Below are 27,693 nucleotides of genomic sequence, written 5' to 3'. Positions count from 1 at the left end.
TGCTTCCCCAATACCAACTCCCTCACACATTACCTGCTCTCACAGCTCTACCTCCGCACACTCCCACTTACTGCTTCCCCAATACCAACTCCCTCACACATTACCTGCTCTCACAGCTCTACCTCCGCACACTCCCACTTACTGCTTCCCCAACTCCCTCACACATTACCTGCTCTCACAGCTCTACCTCCGCACACTCCCACTTACTGCTTCCCCAACTCCCTCACACATTACCTGCTCTCACAGCTCTACCTCCGCACACTCCCACTTACTGCTTCCCCTACACCCTCACACATTACCTGCTCTCACAGCTTTACCTCCGCACACTCCCACTTACTGCTTCCCCAACTCCCTCACACATTACCTGCTCTCACAGCTCTACCTGCGCACACTCCCACTTACTGCTTCCCCAACACCCTCACACATTACCTGCTCTCACAGCTCTACCTCCGCACACTCCCACTTACTGCTTCCCCAACTCCCTCACACATTACCTGCTCTCACAGCTCTACCTCCGCACACTCCCACTAACTGCTTCCCCAACTCCCTCACACATTACCTGCTCTCACAGCTCTACCTCCGCACACTCCCACTTACTGCTTCCCCAACTCTCTCACACATTACCTGCTCTCACAGCTCTACCTCCGCACACTCCCACTTACTGCTTCCCCAACACCAACTCCCTCACACATTACCTGCTCTCACAGCTCTACCTCCTCACACTCCCACTTACTGCTTCCCCAACATCAACTCCCTCACACATTACCTGCTCTCACAGCTCTACCTCCGCACACTCCCACTTACTGCTTCCCCAACTCCCTCACACATTACCTGCTCTCACAGCTCTACCTCCGCACACTCCCACTTACTGCTTCCCCAACACCAACTCCCTCACACATTACCTGCTCTCACAGCTCTACCTCCTCACACTCCCACTTACTGCTTCCCCAACGCCAACTCCCTCACACATTACCTGCTCTCACAGCTCTACCCCCGCACACTCCCACTTTCTGCTTCCCCAACTCCCTCACACATTACCTGCTCTCACAGCTCTACCCCGCACACTCCCACTTACTGCTTCCCCAACTCCCTCACACATTACCTGCTCTCACAGCTCTACCCCGCACACTCCCACTTACTGCTTCCCCAACTCGCTCACACATTACCTGCTCTCACAGCTCTACCTCCGCACACTCCCACTTACTGCTTCCCCAACTCCCTCACACATTACCTGCTCTCACAGCTCTACCTCCGCACACTCCCACTTACTGCTTCCCCAACTCCCTCACACATTACCTGCTCTCACAGCTCTACCTCCGCACACTCCCACTTACTGCTTCCCCAACTCCCTCACACATTACCTGCTCTCACAGCTCTACCTCCGCACACTCCCACTTACTGCTTCCCCAACTCTCTCACACATTACCTGCACTCACAGCTCAACCTCCGCACACTCCCACTTACTGCTTCCCCAACTCCCTCACACATTACCTGCTCTCACAGCTCTACCTCCGCACACTCCCACTTACTGCTTCCCCAACGCCAACTCCCTCACAGCTCTACCTCCGCACACTCCCACTTACTGCTTCCCCAACTCCCTCACACATTACCTGCTCTCACAGCTCTACCTCCGCACACTCCCACTTACTGCTTCCCCAACACCAACTCCCTCACACATTACCTGCTCTCACAGCTCTACCTCCTCACAATCCCACTTACTGCTTCCCCAACACCAACTCCCTCACACATTACCTGCTCTCACAGCTCTACCTCCGCACACTCCCACTTACTGCTTCCCCAACTCCCTCACACATTACCTGCTCTCACAGCTCTACCTCCGCACACTCCCACTTACTGCTTCCCCAACTCCCTCACACATTACCTGCTCTCACAGCTCTACCTCCGCACACTCCCACTTACTGCTTCCCCAACTCCCTCACACATTACCTGCTCTCACAGCTCTACCTCCGACACTCCCACTTACTGCTACCCCAACTCCCTCACACATTACCTGCTCTCACAGCTCTACCTCCGACATTCCCACTTACTGCTTCCCCAACTCCCTCACACATTACCTGCTCTCACAGCTCTACCTCCGCACACTCCCACTTACTGCTTCCCCAACTCCCTCACACATTACCTGCTCTCACAGCTCTACCTCCGCACACTCCCACTTACTGCTTCCCCAACTCCCTCACACATTACCTACTCTCACAGCTCTACCTCCGCACACTCCCACTTACTGCTTCCCCAACACCAACTCCCTCACACATTACCTGCTCTCACATCTCTACCTCCGCACACTCCCACTTACTGCTTCCCCAACTCCCTCACACATTACCTGCTCTCACAGCCCTACCTCTCCACACTCCCACTTACTGCTTCCCCAACTCTCTCACACATTACCTGCTCTCACAGCTCTACCCGCACACTTCCACTTACTGCTTCCCCAACACCAACTCCCTCACACATTACCTGCTCTCACAGCTCTACCTCCGCACACTCCCACTTACTGCTTCCCCAACTCCCTCACACATCACCTGCTCTCACAGCTCTACCTCCGCACACTCCCACTTACTGCTTCCCCAACTCTCTCACACATTACCTGCTCTCACAGCTCTACCTCCGCACACTCCCACTTACTGCTTCCCCAACTCCCTCACACATTACCCGCTGTCACAGCTCTACTTCCGCACACTCCCACTTACTGCTTCCCAACTCCCTCACACATTACCTGCTCTCACAGCTCTACCACCTCACACTCCCACTTACTGCTTCCCTAACTCCCTCACACATTACCTGCTCTCACAGCTCTACCTCCGCACACTCCCACTTACTGCTTCCCCAACGCCAACTCCCTCACACATTACCTGCTCTCACAGCTCTACCTCCGACACTCCCACTTACTGCTTCCCCAACTCCCTCACACATTACCTGCTCTCAGAGCTCTACCTCCGCACACTCCCACTTACTGCTTCCCCAACTCCCTCACACATTACCTGCTCTCACAGCTCTACCTCCGCACACTCCCACTTACTGCTTCCCCAATACCAACTCCCTCACACATTACCTGCTCTCACAGCTCTACCTCCGCACACTCCCACTTACTGCTTCCCCAACTCACTCACACATTACCTGCTCTCACAGCTCTACCTCCGCACACACCCACTTACTGCTTCCCCAACACCAACTCCCTCACACATTACCTGCACTCACAGCTCTACCTCTGCACACTCCCACTTACTGCTTCCCCAACTCCCTCACACATTACCTGCTCTCACAGCTCTACCTCCCACACTCCCACTTACTGCTTCCCCTACACCCTCACACATTACCTGCTCTCACAGCTCTACCTCCGCACACTCCCACTTACTGCTTCCCCAACTCCCTCACACATTACCTGCTCTCACAGCTCTACCTCCGCACACTCCCACTTACTGCTTCCCCAACACCAACTCCCTCACACATTACCTGCTCTCACAAATCTACCTCCGCACACTCCCAATTACTGCTTCCCCAACACCAACTCCCTCACACATTACCTGCTCTCACAGCTCTACCTCCGCACACTCCCACTTACTGCTTCCCCAACTCTCTCACACATTACCTGCTCTCACAGCTCTACCTCCTCACACTCCCACTTACTGCTTCCCCAACACCAACTCCCTCACACATTACCTGCTCTCACAGCTCTACCTCCGCACACTGCCACTTACTGCTTCCCCAACTCCCTCTCACATTACCTGCTCCCACAGCTCTACCTCCGCACACTCCCACTTACTGCTTCCCCAACTCTCTCACACATTACCTGCTCTCACAGCTCTACCTCCGCACACTCCCACTTACTGCTTCCCCAACCCCAACTCCCTCACATATTACCTGCTCTCACAGCTCTACCTCCGCACACTCCCACTTACTGCTTCCCCAACTCCCTCACACATTACCTGCTCTCACAGCTCTACCTCCTCACACTCCCACTTACTGCTTCCCCAACTCCCTCTCACATTACCTGCTCTCACAGCTCTACCTCCCGCACACTCCCACTTACTGCTTCCCCAACTCCCTCACACATTACCTGCTCTCACAGCTCTACCTCCTCACACTCCCACTTACTGCTTCCCCAACTCCCTCTCACATTACCTGCTCTCACAGCTCTACCTCCCGCACACTCCCACTTACTGCTTCCCCAACTCCCTCACACATTACCTGCTCTCACAGCTCTACCTCCGCACACTCCCACTTACTGCTTCCCCAACTCCCTCACACATTACCTGCTCTCACAGCTCTACCTCCGCACACTCCCACTTACTGCTTCCCTAACTCCCTCACACATTACCTGCTCTCACAGCCCTACCTCCGCACACTCCCACTTACTGCTTCCCCAACTCTCTCACACATTACCTGCTCTCACAGCTCTACCTCCGCACACTCCCACTTACTGCTTCCCCAACTCCCTCACACATTACCTGCTCTCACAGCTCTACCCCGCACACTCCCACTTACTGCTTCCCCAACTCCCTCACACATTACCTGCTCTCACAGCTCTACCTCCGCACACTCCCACTTACTGCTTCCCCAACTCCCTCACACATTACCTGCTCTCACTGCTCTACCTCCGCACACTCCCACTTACTGCTTCCCCAACTCCCTCACACATTACCTGCTCTCACAGCTCTACCTCCGCACACTCCCACTTACTGCTTCCCCAACTCCCTCACACATTACCTGCTCTCACAGTTCTACCTCCGCACACTCCCACTTACTGCTTCCCCAACTCCCTCACACATTACCTGCTCTCACAGCTCTACCTCCGCACACTCCCACTTACTGCTTCCCCAACTCCCTCACACAATACCTGCTCTCACAGCTCTACCCCCGCACACTCCCACTTACTGCTTCCCCAACTCCCTCACACATTACCTGCTCTCACAGCTCTACCTCTGCACACTCCCACTTACTGCTTCCCCAACTCCCTCACACATTACCTGCTCTCACAGCTCTACCTCCGCACACTCCCACTTACTGCTTCCCCAACTCCCTCACACATTACCTGCTCTCACAGCTCTACCTCCGCACACTCCCACTTATTGCTTCCCCAACTCCCTCACACATTACCTGCTCTCACAGCTCTACCTCCGACACTCCCACTTACTGCTTCCCCAACTCCCTCACACATTACCTGCTCTCACAGCTCTACCTCCGACACTCCCACTTACTGCTTCCCCAACTCCCTCACACATTACCTGCTCTCACAGCTCTACCTCCCACACTCCCACTTACTGCTTCCCCTACACCCTCACACATTACCTGCTCTCACAGCTTTACCTCCGCACACTCCAACTTACTGCTTCCCCAAATCCCTCACACATTACCTGCTCTCACAGCTCTACCTGCGCACACTCCCACTTACTGCTTCCCCAACACCCTCACACATTACCTGCTCTCACAGCTCTACCTCCGCACACTCCCACTTACTGCTTCCCCAACTCCCTCACACATTACCTGCTCTCACAGCTCTACCTCCGCACACTCCCACTAACTGCTTCCCCAACTCCCTCACACATTACCTGCTCTCACAGCTCTACCTCCGCACACTCCCACTTACTGCTTCCCCAACACCAACTCCCTCACACATTACCTGCTCTCACAGCTCTACCTCCGCACACTCCCACTTACTGCTTCCCCAACACCAACTCCCTCACACATTACCTGCTCTCACAGCTCTACCTCCGCACACTCCCACTTACTGCTTCCCCAACTCCCTCACACATTACCTGCTCTCACAGCTCTACCCCGCACACTCCCACTTACTGCTTCCCCAACTCCCTCACACATTACCTGCTCTCACAGCTCTACCTCCGCACACTCCCACTTACTGCTTCCCCAACTCCCTCACACATTACCTGCTCTCACTGCTCTACCTCCGCACACTCCCACTTACTGCTTCCCCAACTCCCTCACACATTACCTGCTCTCACAGCTCTACCTCCGCACACTCCCACTTACTGCTTCCCCAACTCCCTCACACATTACCTGCTCTCACAGCTCTACCTCCGCACACTCCCACTTACTGCTTCCCCAACTCCCTCACACATTACCTGCTCTCACAGCTCTACCTCCGCACACTCCCACTTACTGCTTCCCCAACTCCCTCACACATTACCTGCTCTCACAGCGTTACCTCCGCACACTCCCACTTACTGCTTCCCCAACACCAACTCCCTCACACATTACCTGCTCTCACAGCTCTACCTCCACACACTCCCACTTACTGCTTCCCCAACACCAACTCCCTCACACATTACCTGCTCGCACAGCTCTACCTCCTCACACTCCCACTTACTGCTTCCCCAACACCAACTCCCTCACACATTACCTGCTCTCACAGCTCTACCTCCGCACACTCCCACTTACTGCTTTCCCAACTCCCTCACACATTACCTGCTCTCACAGCTCTACCTCCGCACACTCCCACTTACTGCTTCCCCAACTCCCTCACACATTACCTGCTCTCACAGCTCTACCTCCGCACACTCCCACTTACTGCTTCCCCAACTCCCTCACACATTACCTGCTCTCACAGCTCTACCTCCGCACACTCCCACTTACTGCTTCCCCAACTCCCTCACACATTACCTGCTCTCACAGCTCTACCTCCGACACTCCCACTTACTGCTTCCCCAACTCCCTCACACATTACCTGCTCTCACAGCTCTACCTCCGACACTCCCACTTACTGCTTCCCCAACTCCCTCACACATTACCTGCTCTCACAGCTCTACCTCCCACACTCCCACTTACTGCTTCCCCTACACCCTCACACATTACCTGCTCTCACAGCTTTACCTCCGCACACTCCCACTTACTGCTTCCCCAACTCCCTCACACATTACCTGCTCTCACAGCTCTACCTGCGCACACTCCCACTTACTGCTTCCCCAACACCCTCACACATTACCTGCTCTCACAGCTCTACCTCCGCACACTCCCACTTACTGCTTCCCCAACTCCCTCACACATTACCTGCTCTCACAGCTCTACCTCCGCACACTCCCACTAACTGCTTCCCCAACTCCCTCACACATTACCTGCTCTCACAGCTCTACCTCCGCACACTCCCACTTACTGCTTCCCCAACACCAACTCCCTCACACATTACCTGCTCTCACAGCTCTACCTCCTCACACTCCCACTTACTGCTTCCCCAACATCAACTCCCTCACACATTACCTGCTCTCACAGCTCTACCTCCGCACACTTCCACTTACTGCTTCCCCAACTCCCTCACACATTACCTGCTCTCACAGCTCTACCTCCGCACACTCCCACTTACTGCTTCCCTAACTCCCTCACACATTACCTGCTCTCACAGCCCTACCTCCGCACACTCCCACTTACTGCTTCCCCAACGCCAACTCCCTCACACATTACCTGCTCTCACAGCTCTACCCCCGCACACTCCCACTTTCTGCTTCCCCAACTCCCTCACACATTACCTGCTCTCACAGCTCTACCCCGCACACTCCCACTTACTGCTTCCCCAACTCCCTCACACATTACCTGCTCTCACAGCTTTACCTCCGCACACTCCCACTTACTGCTTCCCCAACTCCCTCACACATTACCTGCTCTCACAGCTCTACCTCCGCACACTCCCACTTACTGCTTCCCCAACTCCCTCACACATTACCTGCTCTCACAGCTCTACCTCCGCACACTCCCACTTACTGCTTCCCCAACTCCCTCACACATTACCTGCTCTCACAGCTCTACCTCCGCACACTCCCACTTACTGCTTCCCCAACTCTCTCACACATTACCTGCACTCACAGCTCAACCTCCGCACACTCCCACTTACTGCTTCCCCAACTCCCTCACACATTACCTGCTCTCACAGCTCTACCTCCGCACACTCCCACTTACTGCTTCCCCAACGCCAACTCCCTCACAGCTCTACCTCCGCACACTCCCACTTACTGCTTCCCCAACTCCCTCACACATTACCTGCTCTCACAGCTCTACCTCCGCACACTCCCACTTACTGCTTCCCCAACACCAACTCCCTCACACATTACCTGCTCTCACAGCTCTACCTCCTCACAATCCCACTTACTGCTTCCCCAACACCAACTCCCTCACACATTACGTGCTCTCACAGCTCTACCTCCGCACACTCCCACTTACTGCTTCCCAACTCCCTCACACATTACCTGCTCTCACAGCTCTACCTCCGCACACTCCCACTTACTGCTTCCCCAACTCCCTCACACATTACCTGCTCTCACAGCTCTACCTCCGCACACTCCCACTTACTGGTTCCCCAACTCCCTCACACATTACCTGCTCTCACAGCTCTACCTCCGACACTCCCACTTACTGCTACCCCAACTCCCTCACACATTACCTGCTCTCACAGCTCTACCTCCGACATTCCCACTTACTGCTTCCCCAACTCCCTCACACATTACCTGCTCTCACAGCTCTACCTCCGCACACTCCCACTTACTGCTTCCCCAACTCCCTCACACATTACCTGCTCTCACAGCTCTACCTCCGCACACTCCCACTTACTGCTTCCCCAACTCCCTCACACATTACCTACTCTCACAGCTCTACCTCCGCACACTCCCACTTACTGCTTCCCCAACACCAACTCCCTCACACATTACCTGCTCTCACATCTCTACCTCCGCACACTCCCACTTACTGCTTCCCCAACTCCCTCACACATTACCTGCTCTCACAGCCCTACCTCTCCACACTCCCACTTACTGCTTCCCCAACTCTCTCACACATTACCTGCTCTCACAGCTCTACCTCCGCACACTCCCACTTACTGCTTCCCCAACTCCCTCACACATTACCTGCTCTCACAGCTCTACCTCCGCACACTCCCACTAACTGCTTCCCCAACTCCCTCACACATTACCTGCTCTCACAGCTCTACCTCCGCACACTCCCACTTACTGCTTCCCCAACACCAACTCCCTCACACATTACCTGCTCTCACAGCTCTACCTCCGCACACTCCCACTTACTGCTTCCCCAACACCAACTCCCTCACACATTACCTGCTCTCACAGCTCTACCTCCGCACACTCCCACTTACTGCTTCCCCAACACCAACTCCCTCACACATTACCTGCTCTCACAGCTCTACCTCCTCACACTCCCACTTACTGCTTCCCCAACATCAACTCCCTCACACATTACCTGCTCTCACAGCTCTACCTCCGCACACTTCCACTTACTGCTTCCCCAACTCCCTCACACATTACCTGCTCTCACAGCTCTACCTCCGCACACTCCCACTTACTGCTTCCCTAACTCCCTCACACATTACCTGCTCTCACAGCCCTACCTCCGCACACTCCCACTTACTGCTTCCCCAACACCAACTCCCTCACACATTACCTGCTCTCACAGCTCTACCTCCTCACACTCCCACTTACTGCTTCCCCAACGCCAACTCCCTCACACATTACCTGCTCTCACAGCTCTACCCCCGCACACTCCCACTTTCTGCTTCCCCAACTCCCTCACACATTACCTGCTCTCACAGCTCTACCCCGCACACTCCCACTTACTGCTTCCCCAACTCCCTCACACATTACCTGCTCTCACAACTCTACCTCCGCACACTCCCACTTACTGCTTCCCCAACTCCCTCACACATTACCTGCTCTCACAGCTCTACCTCCGCACACTCCCACTAACTGCTTCCCCAACTCCCTCACACATTACCTGCTCTCACAGCTCTACCTCCTCACACTCCCACTTACTGCTTCCCCAACTCCCTCACACATTACCTGCTCTCACAGCTCTACCTCCGCACACTCCCACTTACTGCTTCCCCAACTCCCTCACACATTACCTGCTCTCACAGCTCTACCTCCGCACACTCCCACTTACTGCTTCCCCAACTCCCTCACACATTACCTGCTCTCACAGCTCTACCTCCGCACACTCCCACTTACTGCTTCCCCAACTCCCTCACACATTACCTGCTCTCACAGCTCTACCTCCGCACACTCCCACTTACTGCTTCCCCAACTCCCTCACACATTACCTGCTCTCACAGCTCTACCTCCGCACACTCCCACTTACTGCTTCCCCAACTCTCTCACACATTACCTGCACTCACAGCTCAACCTCCGCACACTCCCACTTACTGCTTCCCCAACTCCCTCACACATTACCTGCTCTCACAGCTCTACCTCCGCACACTCCCACTTACTGCTTCCCCAACGCCAACTCCCTCACAGCTCTACCTCCGCACACTCCCACTTACTGCTTCCCCAACTCCCTCACACATTACCTGCTCTCACAGCTCTACCTCCGCACACTCCCACTTACTGCTTCCCCAACACCAACTCCCTCACACATTACCTGCTCTCACAGCTCTACCTCCGCACACTCCCACTTACTGCTTCCCCAACACCAACTCCCTCACACATTACCTGCTCTCACAAATCTACCTCCTCACAATCCCACTTACTGCTTCCCCAACACCAACTCCCTCACACATTACCTGCTCTCACAGCTCTACCTACGCACACTCCCACTTACTGCTTCCCCAACTCCCTCACACATTACCTGCTCTCACAGCTCTACCTCCGCACACTCCCACTTACTGCTTCCCAACTCCCTCACACATTACCTGCTCGCACAGCTCTACCTCCGACACTCCCACTTACTGCTACCCCAACTCCCTCACACATTACCTGCTCTCACAGCTCTACCTCCGACATTCCCACTTACTGCTTCCCCAACTCCCTCACACATTACCTGCTCTCACAGCTCTACCTCCGCACACTCCCACTTACTGCTTCCCCAACTCCCTCACACATTACCTGCTCTCACAGCTCTACCTCCGCACACTCCCACTTACTGCTTCCCCAACTCCCTCACACAATACCTACTCTCACAGCTCTACCTCCGCACACTCCCACTTACTGCTTCCCCAACACCAACTCCCTCACACATTACCTGCTCTCACATCTCTACCTCCGCACACTCCCACTTACTGCTTCCCCAACTCCCTCACACATTACCTGCTCTCACAGCCCTACCTCTCCACACTCCCACTTACTGCTTCCCCAACTCTCTCACACATTACCTGCTCTCACAGCTCTACCTCCGCACACTCCCACTTACTGCTTCCCCAACTCTCTCACACATTACCTGCTCTCACAGCTCTACCCGCACACTTCCACTTACTGCTTCCCCAACACAAACTCCCTCACACATTACCTGCTCTCACAGCTCTACCTCCGCACACTCCCACTTACTGCTTCCCCAACTCCCTCACACATCACCTGCTCTCACAGCTCTACCTCCGCACACTCCCACTTACTGCTTCCCCAACTCTCTCACACATTACCTGCTCTCACAGCTCTACCTCCGCACACTCGTACTTACTGCTTCCCCAACTCCCTCACACATTACCCGCTGTCACAGCTCTACCTCCGCACACTCCCACTTACTGCTTCCCAACTCCCTCACACATTACCTGCTCTCACAGCTCTACCACCTCACACTCCCACTTACTGCTTCCCTAACGCCCTCACACATTACCTGCTCTCACAGCTCTACCTCCGCACACTCCCACTTACTGCTTCCCCAACGCCAACTCCCTCACACATTACCTGCTCTCACAGCTCTACCTCCGACACTCCCACTTACTGCTTCCCCAACTCCCTCACACATTACCTGCTCTCACAGCTCTACCTCCGCACACTCCCACTTACTGCTTCCCCAACTCCCTCACACATTACCTGCTCTCAGAGCTCTACCTCCGCACACTCCCACTTACTGCTTCCCCAACTCCCTCACACATTACCTGCTCTCACAGCTCTACCTCCGCACACTCCCACTTACTGCTTCCCCAATACCAACTCCCTCACACATTACCTGCTCTCACAGCTCTACCTCCGCACACTCCCACTTACTGCTTCCCCAACTCACTCACACATTACCTGCTCTCACAGCTCTACCTCTGCACACACCCACTTACTGCTTCCCCAACACCAACTCCCTCACACATTACCTGCACTCACAGCTCTACCTCTGCACACTCCCACTTACTGCTTCCCCAACTCCCTCACACATTACCTGCTCTCACAGCTCTACCTCCCACACTCCCACTTACTGCTTCCCCTACACCCTCACACATTACCTGCTCTCACAGCTCTACCTCCGCACACTCCCACTTACTGCTTCCCCAACTCCCTCACACATTACCTGCTCTCACAGCTCTACCTCCGCACACTCCCACTTACTGCTTCCCCAACTCCCTCACACATTACCTGCTCTCACAGCTCTACCTGCGCACACTCCCACTTACTGCTTCCCCAACACCCTCACACATTACCTGCTCTCACAGCTCTACCTCCGCACACTCCCACTTACTGCTTCCCCAACTCCCTCACACATTACCTGCTCTCACAGCTCTACCTCCGCACACTCCCACTAACTGCTTCCCCAACTCCCTCACACATTACCTGCTCTCACAGCTCTACCTCCGCACACTCCCACTTACTGCTTCCCCAACACCAACTCCCTCACACATTACCTGCTCTCACAGCTCTACCTCCGCACACTCCCACTTACTGCTTCCCCAACACCAACTCCCTCACACATTACCTGCTCTCACAGCTCTACCTCCGCACACTCCCACTTACTGCTTCCCCAACACCAACTCCCTCACACATTACCTGCTCTCACAGCTCTACCTCCTCACACTCCCACTTACTGCTTCCCCAACATCAACTCCCTCACACATTACCTGCTCTCACAGCTCTACCTCCGCACACTTCCACTTACTGCTTCCCCAACTCCCTCACACATTACCTGCTCTCACAGCTCTACCTCCGCACACTCCCACTTACTGCTTCCCTAACTCCCTCACACATTACCTGCTCTCACAGCCCTACCTCCGCACACTCCCACTTACTGCTTCCCCAACACCAACTCCCTCACACATTACCTGCTCTCACAGCTCTACCTCCTCACACTCCCACTTACTGCTTCCCCAACGCCAACTCCCTCACACATTACCTGCTCTCACAGCTCTACCCCGCACACTCCCACTTTCTGCTTCCCCAACTCCCTCACACATTACCTGCTCTCACAGCTCTACCCCGCACACTCCCACTTACTGCTTCCCCAACTCCCTCACACATTACCTGCTCTCACAGCTTTACCTCCGCACACTCCCACTTACTGCTTCCCCAACTCCCTCACACATTACCTGCTCTCACAGCTCTACCTCCGCACACTCCCACTTACTGCTTCCCCAACTCCCTCACACATTACCTGCTCTCACAGCTCTACCTCCGCACACTCCCACTTACTGCTTCCCCAACTCCCTCACACATTACCTGCTCTCACAGCTCTACCTCCGCACACTCCCACTTACTGCTTCCCCAACTCTCTCACACATTACCTGCACTCACAGCTCAACCTCCGCACACTCCCACTTACTGCTTCCCCAACTCCCTCACACATTACCTGCTCTCACAGCTCTACCTCCGCACACTCCCACTAACTGCTTCCCCAACGCTACTCCCTCACAGCTCTACCTCCGCACACTCCCACTTACTGCTTCCCCAACTCCCTCACACATTACCTGCTCTCACAGCTCTACCTCCGCACACTCCCACTTACTGCTTCCCCAACACCAACTCCCTCACACATTACCTGCTCTCACAGCTCTACCTCCTCACAATCCCACTTACTGCTTCCCCAACACCAACTCCCTCACACATTACCTGCTCTCACAGCTCTACCTCCGCACACTCCCACTTACTGCTTCCCCAACTCCCTCACACATTACCTGCTCTCACAGCTCTACCTCCGCACACTCCCACTTACTGCTTCCCCAACTCCCTCACACATTACCTGCTCTCACAGCTCTACCTCCGCACACTCCCACTTACTGCTTCCCCAACTCCCTCACACATTACCTGCTCTCACAGCTCTACCTCCGACACTCCCACTTACTGCTACCCCAACTCCCTCACACATTACCTGCTCTCACAGCTCTACCTCCGACATTCCCACTTACTGCTTCCCCAACTCCCTCACACATTACCTGCTCTCACAGCTTTACCTCCGCACACTCCCACTTACTGCTTCCCCAACTCCCTCACACATTACCTGCTCTCACTGCTCTACCTCCGCACACTCCCACTTACTGCTTCCCCAACTCCCTCACACATTACCTACTCTCACAGCTCTACCTCCGCACACTCCCACTTACTGCTTCCCCAACACCAACTCCCTCACACATTACCTGCTCTCACATCTCTACCTCCGCACACTCCCACTTACTGCTTCCCCAACTCCCTCACACATTACCTGCTCTCAAAGCCCTACCTCTCCACACTCCCACTTACTGCTTCCCCAACTCTCTCACACATTACCTGCTCTCACAGCTCTACCTCCGCACACTCCCACTTACTGCTTCCCCAACTCTCTCACACATTACCTGCTCTCACAGCTCTACCCGCACACTTCCACTTACTGCTTCCCCAACACCAACTCCCTCACACATTACCTGCTCTCACAGCTCTACCTCCGCACACTCCCACTTACTGCTTCCCCAACTCCCTCACACATCACCTGCTCTCACAGCTCTACCTCCGCACACTCCCACTTACTGCTTCCCCAACTCTCTCACACATTACCTGCTCTCACAGCTCTACCTCCGCACACTCCCACTTACTGCTTCCCCAACTCCCTCACACATTACCCGCTGTCACAGCTCTACCTCCGCACACTCCCACTTACTGCTTCCCAACTCCCTCACACATTACCTGCTCTCACAGCTCTACCACCTCGCACTCCCACTTACTGCTTCCCTAACTCCCTCACACATTACCTGCTCTCACAGCTCTACCTCCGCACACTCCCACTTACTGCTTCCCCAACGCCAACTCCCTCACACATTACCTGCTCTCACAGCTCTACCTCCGACACTCCCACTTACTGCTTCCCCAACTCCCTCACACATTACCTGCTCTCAGAGCTCTACCTCCGCACACTCCCACTTACTGCTTCCCCAACTCCCTCACACATTACCTGCTCTCACAGCTCTACCTCCGCACACTCCCACTTACTGCTTCCCCAATACCAACTCCCTCACACATTACCTGCTCTCACAGCTCTACCTCCGCACACTCCCACTTACTGCTTCCCCAACTCACTCACACATTACCTGCTCTCACAGCTCTACCTCCGCACACACCCACTTACTGCTTCCCCAACACCAACTCCCTCACACATTACCTGCACTCACAGCTCTACCTCTGCACACTCCCACTTACTGCTTCCCCAACTCCCTCACACATTACCTGCTCTCACAGCTCTACCTCCCACACTCCCACTTACTGCTTCCCCTACACCCTCACACATTACCTGCTCTCACAGCTCTACCTCCGCACACTCCCACTTACTGCTTCCCCAACTCCCTCACACATTACCTGCTCTCACAGCTCTACCTCCGCACACTCCCACTTACTGCTTCCCCAACACCAACTCCCTCACACATTACCTGCTCTCACAGCTCTACCTCCGCACACTCCCACTTACTGCTTCCCCAACTCTCTCACACATTACCTGCTCTCACAGCTCTACCTCCTCACACTCCCACTTACTGCTTCCCCAACACCAACTCCCTCACACATTACCTGCTCTCACAGCTCTACCTCCGCACACTGCCACTTACTGCTTCCCCAACTCCCTCTCACATTACCTGCTCTCACAGCAATACCTCCGCACACTCCCACTTACTGCTTCCCCAACTCTCTCACACATTACCTGCTCTCACAGCTCTACCTCCGCACACTCCCACTTACTGCTTCCCCAACCCCAACTCCCTCACATATTACCTGCTCTCACAGCTCTACCTCCGCACACTCCCACTTACTGCTTCCCCAACTCCCTCTCACATTACCTGCTCTCACAGCTCTACCTCCCGCACACTCCCACTTACTGCTTCCCCAACTCCCTCACACATTACCTGCTCTCACAGCTCTACCTCCTCACACTCCCACTTACTGCTTCCCCAACTCCCTCTCACATTACCTGCTCTCACAGCTCTACCTCCCGCACACTCCCACTTACTGCTTCCCCAACTCCCTCACACATTACCTGCTCTCACAGCTCTACCTCCGCACACTCCCACTTACTGCTTCCCCAACTCCCTCACACATTACCTGCTCTCACAGCTCTACCTCCGCACACTCCCACTTACTGCTTCCCTAACTCCCTCACACATTACCTGCTCTCACAGCCCTACCTCCGCACACTCCCACTTACTGCTTCCCCAACTCTCTCACACATTACCTGCTCTCACAGCTCTACCTCCGCACACTCCCACTTACTGCTTCCCCAACTCCCTCACACATTACCTGCTCTCACAGCTCTACCCCGCACACTCCCACTTACTGCTTCCCCAACTCCCTCACACATTACCTGCTCTCACAGCTCTACCTCCGCACACTCCCACTTACTGCTTCCCCAACTCCCTCACACATTACCTGCTCTCACAGCTCTACCTCCGCACACTCCCACTTACTGCTTCCCCAACTCCCTCACACATTACCTGCTCTCACAGCTCTACCTCCGCACACTCCCACTTACTGCTTCCCCAACTCCCTCACACATTACCTGCTCTCACAGCGTTACCTCCGCACACTCCCACTTACTGCTTCCCCAACACCAACTCCCTCACACATTACCTGCTCTCACAGCTCTACCTCCGCACACTCCCACTTACTGCTTCCCCAACTCCCTCACACATTACCTGCTCTCACAGCTCTACCTCCGCACACTCCCACTTACTGCTTCCCCAACTCCCTCACACATTACCTGCTCTCACAGCTCTACCTCCGCACACTCCCACTTACTGCTTCCCCAACTCCCTCACACATTACTTGCTCTCACAGCTCTACCTCTGCACACTCCCACTTACTGCTTCCCCAACTCCCTCACACATTACCTGCTCTCACAGCTCTACCTCCGACACTCCCACTTACTGCTTCCCCAACTCCCTCACACATTACCTGCTCTCACAGCTCTACCTCCGACACTCCCACTTACTGCTTCCCCAACTCCCTCACACATTACCTGCTCTCACAGCTCTACCTCCGCACACTCCCACTTACTGCTTCCCCAACTCCCTCACACATTACCTGCTCTCACATCTCTACCTCCGCACACTCCCACTTACTGCTTCCCCAACTCCCTCACACATTACGTGCTCTCACAGCCCTACCTCTCCACACTCCCACTTACTGCTTCCCCAACTCTCTCACACATTACCTGCTCTCACAGCTCTACCTCCGCACACTCCCACTTACTGCTTCCCCAACTCTCTCACACATTACCTGCTCTCACAGCTCTACCCGCACACTTCCACTTACTGCTTCCCCAACACCAACTCCCTCACACATTACCTGCTCTCACAGCTCTACCTCCGCACACTCCCACTTACTGCTTCCCCAACTCCCTCACACATCACCTGCTCTCACAGCTCTACCTCCGCACACTCCCACTTACTGCTTCCCGAACTCCCTCACACATTACCCGCTGTCACAGCTCTACCTCCGCACACTCCCACTTACTGCTTCCCAACTCCCTCACACATTACCTGCTCTCACAGCTCTACCTCCGCACACTCCCACTTACTGCTTCCCCAACGCCAACTCCCTCACACATTACCTGCTCTCACAGCTCTACCTCCGACACTCCCACTTACTGCTTCCCCAACTCCCTCACACATTACCTGCTCTCAGAGCTCTACCTCCGCACACTCCCACTTACTGCTTCCCCAACTCCCTCACACATTACCTGCTCTCACAGCTCTACCTCCGCACACTCCCACTTACTGCTTCCCCAATACCAACTCCCTCACACATTACCTGCTCTCACAGCTCTACCTCCGCACACTCCCACTTACTGCTTCCCCAACTCACTCACACATTACCTGCTCTCACAGCTCTACCTCCGCACACACCCACTTACTGCTTCCCCAACACCAACTCCCTCACACATTACCTGCACTCACAGCTCTACCTCTGCACACTCCCACTTACTGCTTCCCCAACTCCCTCACACATTACCTGCTCTCACAGCTCTACCTCCCACACTCCCACTTACTGCTTCCCCTACACCCTCACACATTACCTGCTCTCACAGCTCTACCTCCGCACACTCCCACTTACTGCTTCCCCAACTCCCTCACACATTACCTGCTCTCACAGCTCTACCTCCCACACTCCCACTTACTGCTTCCCCAACACCAACTCCCTCACACATTACCTGCTCTCACAGCTCTACCTCCTCACACTCCCACTTACTGCTTCCCCAACTCCCTCACACATTACCTGCTCTCACAGCTCTACCTGCGCACACTCCCACTTACTGCTTCCCCAACACCCTCACACATTACCTGCTCTCACAGCTCTACCTCCGCACACTCCCACTTACTGCTTTCCCAACTCCCTCACACATTACCTGCTCTCACTGCTCTACCTCTGCACACTCCCACTTACTGCTTCCCCAACACCCTCACACATTACCTGCTCTCACAGCTCTACCTCCGCACACTCCCACTTACTGCTTCCCCAACTCCCTCACACATTACCTGCTCTCACAGCTCTACCTCCGCACACTCCCACTTACCGCTTCCCCAACACCAACTCCCTCACACATTACCTGCTCTCACAAATCTACCTCCGCACACTCCCACTTACTGCTTCCCCAACACCAACTCCCTCACACATTACCTGCTCTCACAGCTCTACCTCCGCACACTCCCACTTACTGCTTCCCCAACTCTCTCACACATTACCTGCTCTCACAGCTCTACCTCCTCACACTCCCACTTACTGCTTCCCCAACACCAACTCCCTCACACATTACCTGCTCTCACAGCTCTACCTCCGCACACTGCCACTTACTGCTTCCCCAACTCCCTCTCACATTACCTGCTCCCACAGCTCTACCTCCGCACACTCCCACTTACTGCTTCCCCAACTCTCTCACACATTACCTGCTCTCACAGCTCTACCTCCGCACACTCCCACTTACTGCTTCCCCAACACCAACTCCCTCACACATTACCTGCTCGCACAGCTCTACCTCCTCACACTCCCACTTACTGCTTCCCCAACACCAACTCCCTCACACATTACCTGCTCTCACAGCTCTACCTCCGCACACTCCCACTTACTGCTTCCCCAACTCCCTCACACATTACCTGCTCTCACAGCTCTACCTCCTCACACTCCCACTTACTGCTTCCCCAACTCCCTCACACATTACCTGCTCTCACAGCTCTACCTCCGCACACTCCCACTTACTGCTTCCCCAACTCCCTCACACATCACCTGCTCTCACAGCTCTACCTCCGCACACTCCCACTTACTGCTTCCCCAACTCTCTCACACATTACCTGCTCTCACAGCTCTACCTCCGCACACTCCCACTTACTGCTTCCCCAACTCCCTCACACATTACCTGCTCTCACAGCTCTACCTCCGCACACTCCCACTTACTGCTTCCCCAACTCCCTCACACATTACCTGCTCTCACAGCTCTACCTCCTCACACTCCCACTTACTGCTTCCCCAACTCCCTCACACATTACCTGCTCTCACAGCTCTACCTCCGCACACTCCCACTTACTGCTTCCCCAACTCCCTCACACATCACCTGCTCTCACAGCTCTACCTCCGCACACTCCCACTTACTGCTTCCCCAACTCTCTCACACATTACCTGCTCTCACAGCTCTACCTCCGCACACTCCCACTTACTGCTTCCCCAACTCCCTCACACATTACCTGCTCTCACAGCTCTACCTCCGCACACTCCCACTTACTGCTTCCCCAACACCCTCAATGCACAAAGCAGCCACCTGAAACACACACCTACCGTCTCCCCCCCCTGCACCCTATGTGTCCACTTACCGTTCCTAATAGAGTGTAAGCTCCCCTGGACACGGCCTTCCTGACCTGCTGTAACAATGTATGACAATGTTTATCTTACAGTTTCCGCCCTCCGACACCATTGTACAGCGCTACGGAATACGTTGGCGTGTTAAAATAAATAAATACAATCTGCAATTACTGTGTACCTCACGTTCGCGCAATATTACCCTCAGCTTGGGTACATGTTACGTTACGGTTATATTTAAGTACGGGACAAGAGAAACTGACCGGGAGGTCCGGAGTTGCAGGAGGGGAGGCAGGTCCCAGGCGCCCCCCCTGCTCAGATTTAGGATGGGCCTGCGAGCTGCTCCCCGCGTCGCACGCCGGCGGGTGTTCGGAAGGACTGCCGCAGTCCGCCTGTATCTCGGGCGTGCCGGGCGGAGATGAGCTCTGATCCGGGACGCGGGTAAAAGGGTTTCCCGGTGGTGGTTCCGTTGAATGGGCGGTGGGGAGGCCTGGGGTCGCGGGCGATTGGCGACCGCGAGTCGCACGCTGGTCTGGTTGGGATTCCGGGTTGCGTCGGTAGAAAGGGGGGGAATCCGGCTGAGGACGAAGAGCGACCTCAATATCCCTGGTGGGGGGCAGGGGGGGGGGGAGAAAGAAGTCATATGAGAATCAGGAATTCTTAATCACATCATCAGAGTGCGAAATATTACATCGCCCGCGCTACCCAATGTCAGATATAGTATACAGCAAAAGACAAAAAATACTCAATGCTACATCCAAAAAATACTTCAAGGTGAGTATTATCATGAGTACGGGCCATTTATTTAAAGCCTTTAGTCAAAGCGTTATAAGCTTGCCGCCACGTCACGACTAGTATGCAGCCACGTCACGACCAGTATGCAGCCACGTCACGGCACGACCAGTATGCAGCCACGTCCAGTATGCAGCCACGTCCAGTATGCAGGTACCAACGCATTTTACTTAAGGACCTCAGTAAATGCAGAGTATGCCGCGGTTCCAGCATGAGCAGAGCAGTAGAGCTTTGAGTGGGAGCTGCTGCGGGACCAGAGACGTTATGTGCTAATGCTTCATTGCTCACCCGAGGACGGACGTCACAATCGGTTCTACTACTCTGCCCATGCTGGAACAGCGGGGACACTCCGGGCTTATCCATTTTCATGCTATCTGACTCCGTTTGGCCTTTGGATCAAGCCTACACATCAGCATCAAGGGGGAGAAGTAAATATCTCGGGGCCATCCCTTAAGGTCGGAGGAAAGGAGATTTCACCAGCAACAAAGGAAAGGGTTCTTAAAAGTAAGGGCAGTTACAGTGCGGGACTCATTACCCACAGATACTGTGATGGCAGATACAATAGATTTGTTCAAAAAAAAGTTGGACATCTTTTTAGATGGGAAAGGTATACAGGGATATACCAAATAAGTATACATGGGAAGGATGTTGATCCAGGGATTAATCCGATTGCCAATTCTTGGAGTCAGGAAGGAATTCATTTTTCCTCTTAATGGGGTTTTTTGTTTGCCTTCCTCTGGATCAATAATTAAGTATAGATATAGAATAAAGTATCTGTTGTCTAAATTTAGCATAGGTTGAACTTGATGGACCTACGGCTTTTTTCAACCTCATCTACTATGTAACTATCTCTGTCCACCCTACTGTGTTAGGTTGGCCTTTCATTATGAATATTGATGCAACGATTTCCCATCCTTATTGGATCATCCACTATACTTATTCACCTATTAGGTGTTTCCGGAGATAATTCACTCAACTCGGGCAACGGACTATTTTATATGTCAGTTTCCTTCACTCGCTCCAGTTTGCCACAGAACCCGGAGCTGGGGACAGTTCTGCGATTACGGTTCTGCATGCGATTTCTGACCAGCTTTTTGTCTTCTTGAGATGCAATTACAGACAGACATCTACATACGACCAAACAAGCGCCATTAAAAAGCAAACAAGCGCCATTAAAAAGCAAATAAACACCCGCATCCTCCCCAAAACGCCGCCGTGCACCTCGCACACTCACTCTGCCGGGGATGTGTCCAAGTCATCGGGTAACCTGTTCGACTGCTCCGTGTGAGCCACGCCCGCGTCACAGTCGCTCGGCGAGTTTTCGGAGCACTCCGCGCGGTCGGGGCATTTGGCGACCCCCGCCTGCAGCTGCCCATCGGAGCCGATGCTGGAGGAGAGCTGCGAGAACGAGCTGTTGGTGTCGAGGCTGGGGGAGGACGACCCGCCCTCCCCTTTGCCGTCGCCGTCCGCCCGCAGCGCCGAGCTGTTCGTGTCGTCGGAGCTCGACGACTGGGACGCGGAGTCCCACGACTTCTTGCGGCGGGGCTCGCAGTGAGCGAGCGTCAGGCGCTCCACGTCCGCCGGCCAGGGGCAGAAACCGGACACCGACAGAGGCGTCACCGTCCACTCGTTCAACACGGACGACTTGTAGGACAGAGAGAAGGACAGGGAGGACAGGCCCTGCAAGTAACTGAGGACAACGTCGCAGTCCTCGATGTCCAGCAGCAAAGCGCACGGCTGGTAATGGTCCCGCAGCCGGGACTTCTCCCGCTGTAACGAGATGAAGTAGCACTCCATCAGGCAGTCGTTGAGCGCCAGCCGTAACCAGGCGCGGCAGCGACCCACGTCCGTGTTGATGTACGCCAGGTTCTCCAGCTCTGCGATCACGTTGCTGCCAGGGGAGAAACACATCGGTCACCGATAAATACCACACAATGCGAAACGCGCGTTTCTGTGACCACATTACTGCGTCTCTGATCTGGGGCACAGATTATAATGAGATGTATCACATTCTGCGTCTCTGTCCCAGCATGCACGTGGGGAGAGTCAGTAGGAGGAGTTGGGTAGAGTTACATGGGGCACAGATTATAATGGGATGTATCACATTCTGCGTCTCTGCCCCAGCATGCACCTTGGGGAGAGTCAGTAGGAGGAGTTGGGGAGAGTTACATGGGGCACAGATTATAATGGGATGTATCACATTCTGCGTCTCTGTCCCAGCTTGCACCTTGGGGAGAGTCAGTAGGAGGAGTTGGGGGAGTTACATGATGCACAGATTATAATGAGATGTATCACATTCTGCGTCTCAGCCCCAGCTTGAACCTTGGGGAGAGTCAGTAGGAGGAGTTGGGGGAGATACATGGTGCACAGATTATAATGAGATGTATCACATTCTGCGTCTCTGCCCCAGCTTGAACCTTGGGGAGAGTCAGTAGGAGGAGTTGGGGGAGTTACATGGGGCACAGATTATAATGAGATGTATCACATTCTGCGTCTCTGTCCCAGCATGCACCTTGGGGAGAGTCAGTAGGAGGAGTTGGGGGGAGTTACATGGGGCACAGATTATAATGAGATGTATCACATTCTGCGTCTCTGCCCCAACTTGCACCTTGGGGAGAGTCAGTAGGAGGAGTTGGGGGGGAGTTACATGGTGCACAGATTATAATGAGATGTATCACATTCTGCGTCTCTGTCCCAGTTTGCACCTTGGGGAGAGTCAGTAGGAGGAGTTGGGGGAGTTACATGGTGCACAGATTATAATGAGATGTATCACATTCTGCGTCTCTGCCCCAGCTTGCACCTTGGGGAGAGTCAGTAGGAGGAGTTGGGGGGAGTTACATGGTGCACAGATTATAATGAGATGTATCACATTCTGTGTCTCTGCCCCAGCTTGCACCTTGGGGAGTGTCAGTAGGAGGAGTTGGGGGAGTTACATGGTGCACAGATTATAATGAGATGTATCACATTCTGCGTCTCTGTCCCAGCTTGCACCTTGGGGAGAGTCAGTAGGAGGAGTTGGGGGAGTTACATGGCGCACACATTATAATGAGATGTATCACATTCTGCGTCTCTGCCCCAGCTTGCACCTTGGGGAGTGTCAGTAGGAGGAGTTGGGGGGAGTTACATGGCGCACAGATTATAATGAGATGTATCACATTCTGTGTCTCTGTCCCAGCTTGCACCTTGGGGAGAGTCAGTAGGAGGAGTTGGGGAGAGTTACATTGGGCACAGATTATAATGAGATGTATCACATTCTGCGTCTCTGCCCCAGCTTGAACCTTGGGGAGAGTCAGTAGGAGGAGTTGGGGGAGTTACATGGTGCACAGATTATAATGAGATGTATCACATTCTGCGTCTCTGCCCCAGCTTGAACCTTGGGGAGAGTCAGTAGGAGGAGTTGGGGGAGTTACATGGGGCACAGATTATAATGAGATGTATCACATTCTGCGTCTCTGTCCCAGCATGCACCTTGGGGAGAGTCAGTAGGAGGAGTTGGGGGGAGTTACATGGGGCACAGATTATAATGAGATGTATCACATTCTGCGTCTCTGCCCCAACTTGCACCTTGGGGAGAGTCAGTAGGAGGAGTTGGGGGGGAGTTACATGGTGCACAGATTATAATGAGATGTATCACATTCTGCGTCTCTGTCCCAGCTTGCACCTTGGGGAGAGTCAGTAGGAGGAGTTGGGGGAGTTACATGGTGCACAGATTATAATGAGATGTATCACATTCTGCGTCTCTGCCCCAGCTTGCACCTTGGGGAGAGTCAGTAGGAGGAGTTGGGGGGAGTTACATGGTGCACAGATTATAATGAGATGTATCACATTCTGTGTCTCTGCCCCAGCTTGCACCTTGGGGAGTGTCAGTAGGAGGAGTTGGGGGAGTTACATGGTGCACAGATTATAATGAGATGTATCACATTCTGCGTCTCTGTCCCAGCTTGCACCTTGGGGAGAGTCAGTAGGAGGAGTTGGGGGAGTTACATGGCGCACACATTATAATGAGATGTATCACATTCTGCGTCTCTGCCCCAGCTTGCACCTTGGGGAGTGTCAGTAGGAGGAGTTGGGGGGAGTTACATGGCGCACAGATTATAATGAGATGTATCACATTCTGCGTCTCTGTCCCAGCTTGCACCTTGGGGAGAGTCAGTAGGAGGAGTTGGGGGAGTTACATGGTGCACAGATTATAATGAGATTTTTCACATTCTGCGTCTCTGTCCCAGCATGCACCTTGGGGAGTGTCAGTAGGAGGAGTTGGGGGGAGTTACATGGGGCACAGATTATAATGAGATGAATCACATTCTGCGTCTCTGCCCCAGCATGCACCTTGGGGAGAGTCAGTAGGAGGAGTTGGGGGGAGTTACATGGGGCACAGATTATAATGAGATGTATCACATTCTGCGTCTCTGCCCCAGCTTGCACCTTGGGGAGAGTCAGTAGGAGGAGTTGGGGGGAGTTACATGGTACACAGATTATAATGAGATGTATCACATTCTGCGTCTCTGTCCCAGCTTGCACCTTGGGGAGAGTCAGTAGGAGGAGTTGGGGGGGTTTACATGGGGCACAGATTATAATGAGATGTATCACATTCTGCGTCTCTGTCCCAGCTTGCACCTTGGGGAGAGTCAGTAGGAGGAGTTGGGGGGTGTTACATGGGGCACAGATTATAATGAGATGTATCACATTCTGCATCTCTGCCCCAGCTTGCACCTTGGGGAGAGTCAGTAGGAGGAGTTGGGGAAGAGTTACATGGTGCACAGATTATAATGAGATGTATCACATTCTGTGTCTCTGCCCCAGCTTGCACCTTGGGGAGAGTCAGTAGGAGGAGTTGGGGGAGTTACATGGTGCACAGATTATAATGAGATGTATCACATTCTGCGTCTCTGCCCCAGCTTGCACCTTGGGGAGAGTCAGTAGGAGGAGTTGGGGGTAGTTACATGGTGCACAGATTATAATGAGATGTATCACATTCTGCGTCTCTGTCCCAGCATGCACCTTGGGGGGAGTCAGTAGGAGGAGTTGGGGGGGTTACATGGTGCACAGATTATAATGAGATGTATCACATTCTGCGTCTCTGCCCCAGCTTGCACCTTGGGGAGAGTCAGTAGGAGGAGTTGGGGGTAGTTACATGGTGCACAGATTATAATGAGATGTATCACATTCTGCGTCTCTGCCCCAGCTTGAACCTTGGGGAGAGTCAGTAGGAGGAGTTGGGGAGAGTTACATGGGGCACAGATTATAATGGGATGTATCACATTCTGCGTCTCTGCCCCAGCTTGCACCTTGGGGAGAGTCAGTAGGAGGAGTTGGAGGGAGTTACATGGGGCACAGATTATAATGAGATGTATCACATTCTGCGTCTCTGTCCCAGCATGCACCTTGGGGAGAGTCAGTAGGAGGAGTTGGGGGGAGTTACATGGGGCACAGATTATAATGAGATGTATCACATTCTGCGTCTCTGCCCCAACTTGCACCTTGGGGAGAGTCAGTAGGAGGAGTTGGGGGGGGAGTTACATGGTGCACAGATTATAATGAGATGTATCACATTCTGCGTCTCTGTCCCAGCTTGCACCTTGGGGAGAGTCAGTAGGAGGAGTTGGGGGAGTTACATGGTGCACAGATTATAATGAGATGTATCACATTCTGCGTCTCTGCCCCAGCTTGCACCTTGGGGAGAGTCAGTAGGAGGAGTTGGGGGGAGTTACATGGTACACAGATTATAATGAGATGTATCACATTCTGCGTCTCTGTCCCAGCTTGCACCTTGGGGAGAGTCAGTAGGAGGAGTTGGGGGGGTTTACATGGGGCACAGATTATAATGAGATGTATCACATTCTGCGTCTCTGTCCCAGCTTGCACCTTGGGGAGAGTCAGTAGGAGGAGTTGGGGGGTGTTACATGGGGCACAGATTATAATGAGATGTATCACATTCTGCATCTCTGCCCCAGCTTGCACCTTGGGGAGAGTCAGTAGGAGGAGTTGGGGAAGAGTTACATGGTGCACAGATTATAATGAGATGTATCACATTCTGTGTCTCTGCCCCAGCTTGCACCTTGGGGAGAGTCAGTAGGAGGAGTTGGGGGAGTTACATGGTGCACAGATTATAATGAGATGTATCACATTCTGCGTCTCTGCCCCAGCTTGCACCTTGGGGAGAGTCAGTAGGAGGAGTTGGGGGTAGTTACATGGTGCACAGATTATAATGAGATGTATCACATTCTGCGTCTCTGTCCCAGCATGCACCTTGGGGGGAGTCAGTAGGAGGAGTTGGGGGGGTTACATGGTGCACAGATTATAATGAGATGTATCACATTCTGCGTCTCTGCCCCAGCTTGCACCTTGGGGAGAGTCAGTAGGAGGAGTTGGGGGTAGTTACATGGTGCACAGATTATAATGAGATGTATCACATTCTGCGTCTCTGCCCCAGCTTGAACCTTGGGGAGAGTCAGTAGGAGGAGTTGGGGAGAGTTACATGGGGCACAGATTATAATGGGATGTATCACATTCTGCGTCTCTGCCCCAGCTTGCACCTTGGGGAGAGTCAGTAGGAGGAGTTGGGGGGAGTTACATGGTACACAGATTATAATGAGATGTATCACATTCTGCGTCTCTGTCCCAGCTTGCACCTTGGGGAGAGTCAGTAGGAGGAGTTGGGGGGGTTTACATGGGGCACAGATTATAATGAGATGTATCACATTCTGCGTCTCTGTCCCAGCTTGCACCTTGGGGAGAGTCAGTAGGAGGAGTTGGGGGGTGTTACATGGGGCACAGATTATAATGAGATGTATCACATTCTGCATCTCTGCCCCAGCTTGCACCTTGGGGAGAGTCAGTAGGAGGAGTTGGGGAAGAGTTACATGGTGCACAGATTATAATGAGATGTATCACATTCTGTGTCTCTGCCCCAGCTTGCACCTTGGGGAGAGTCAGT

At 53.8% G+C, this 27,693-nt stretch overlaps 1 protein-coding gene across 1 annotated transcript in view; it reads right to left on the bottom strand.

The window, feature by feature from the left end:
- Positions 1 to 27,693, bottom strand: part of PLEKHM1 (pleckstrin homology and RUN domain containing M1) — a 92,456-nt gene that overhangs the window by 28,477 nt on the left and 36,286 nt on the right. Inside the window, exons 5-7 of the mRNA XM_075582227.1 lie at positions 21,991 to 22,647; positions 20,228 to 20,570; positions 19,979 to 20,026 (exon numbers count right to left, since the gene is read on the bottom strand). Of these exons, the coding sequence (XP_075438342.1) occupies positions 19,979 to 20,026; positions 20,228 to 20,570; positions 21,991 to 22,647 (1,048 nt within the window). The remainder of the gene's footprint in view (positions 1 to 19,978; positions 20,027 to 20,227; positions 20,571 to 21,990; positions 22,648 to 27,693) is intronic.

Source organism: Ascaphus truei, unplaced genomic scaffold (assembly GCF_040206685.1).
Source record: "Ascaphus truei isolate aAscTru1 unplaced genomic scaffold, aAscTru1.hap1 HAP1_SCAFFOLD_206, whole genome shotgun sequence".
Classification (NCBI taxonomy): Eukaryota; Metazoa; Chordata; class Amphibia; order Anura; family Ascaphidae; genus Ascaphus; species Ascaphus truei.
The sequence above is the reverse complement of the archived record's forward strand: the minus strand, read 5'-3'. Positions and strand labels throughout refer to the sequence as shown.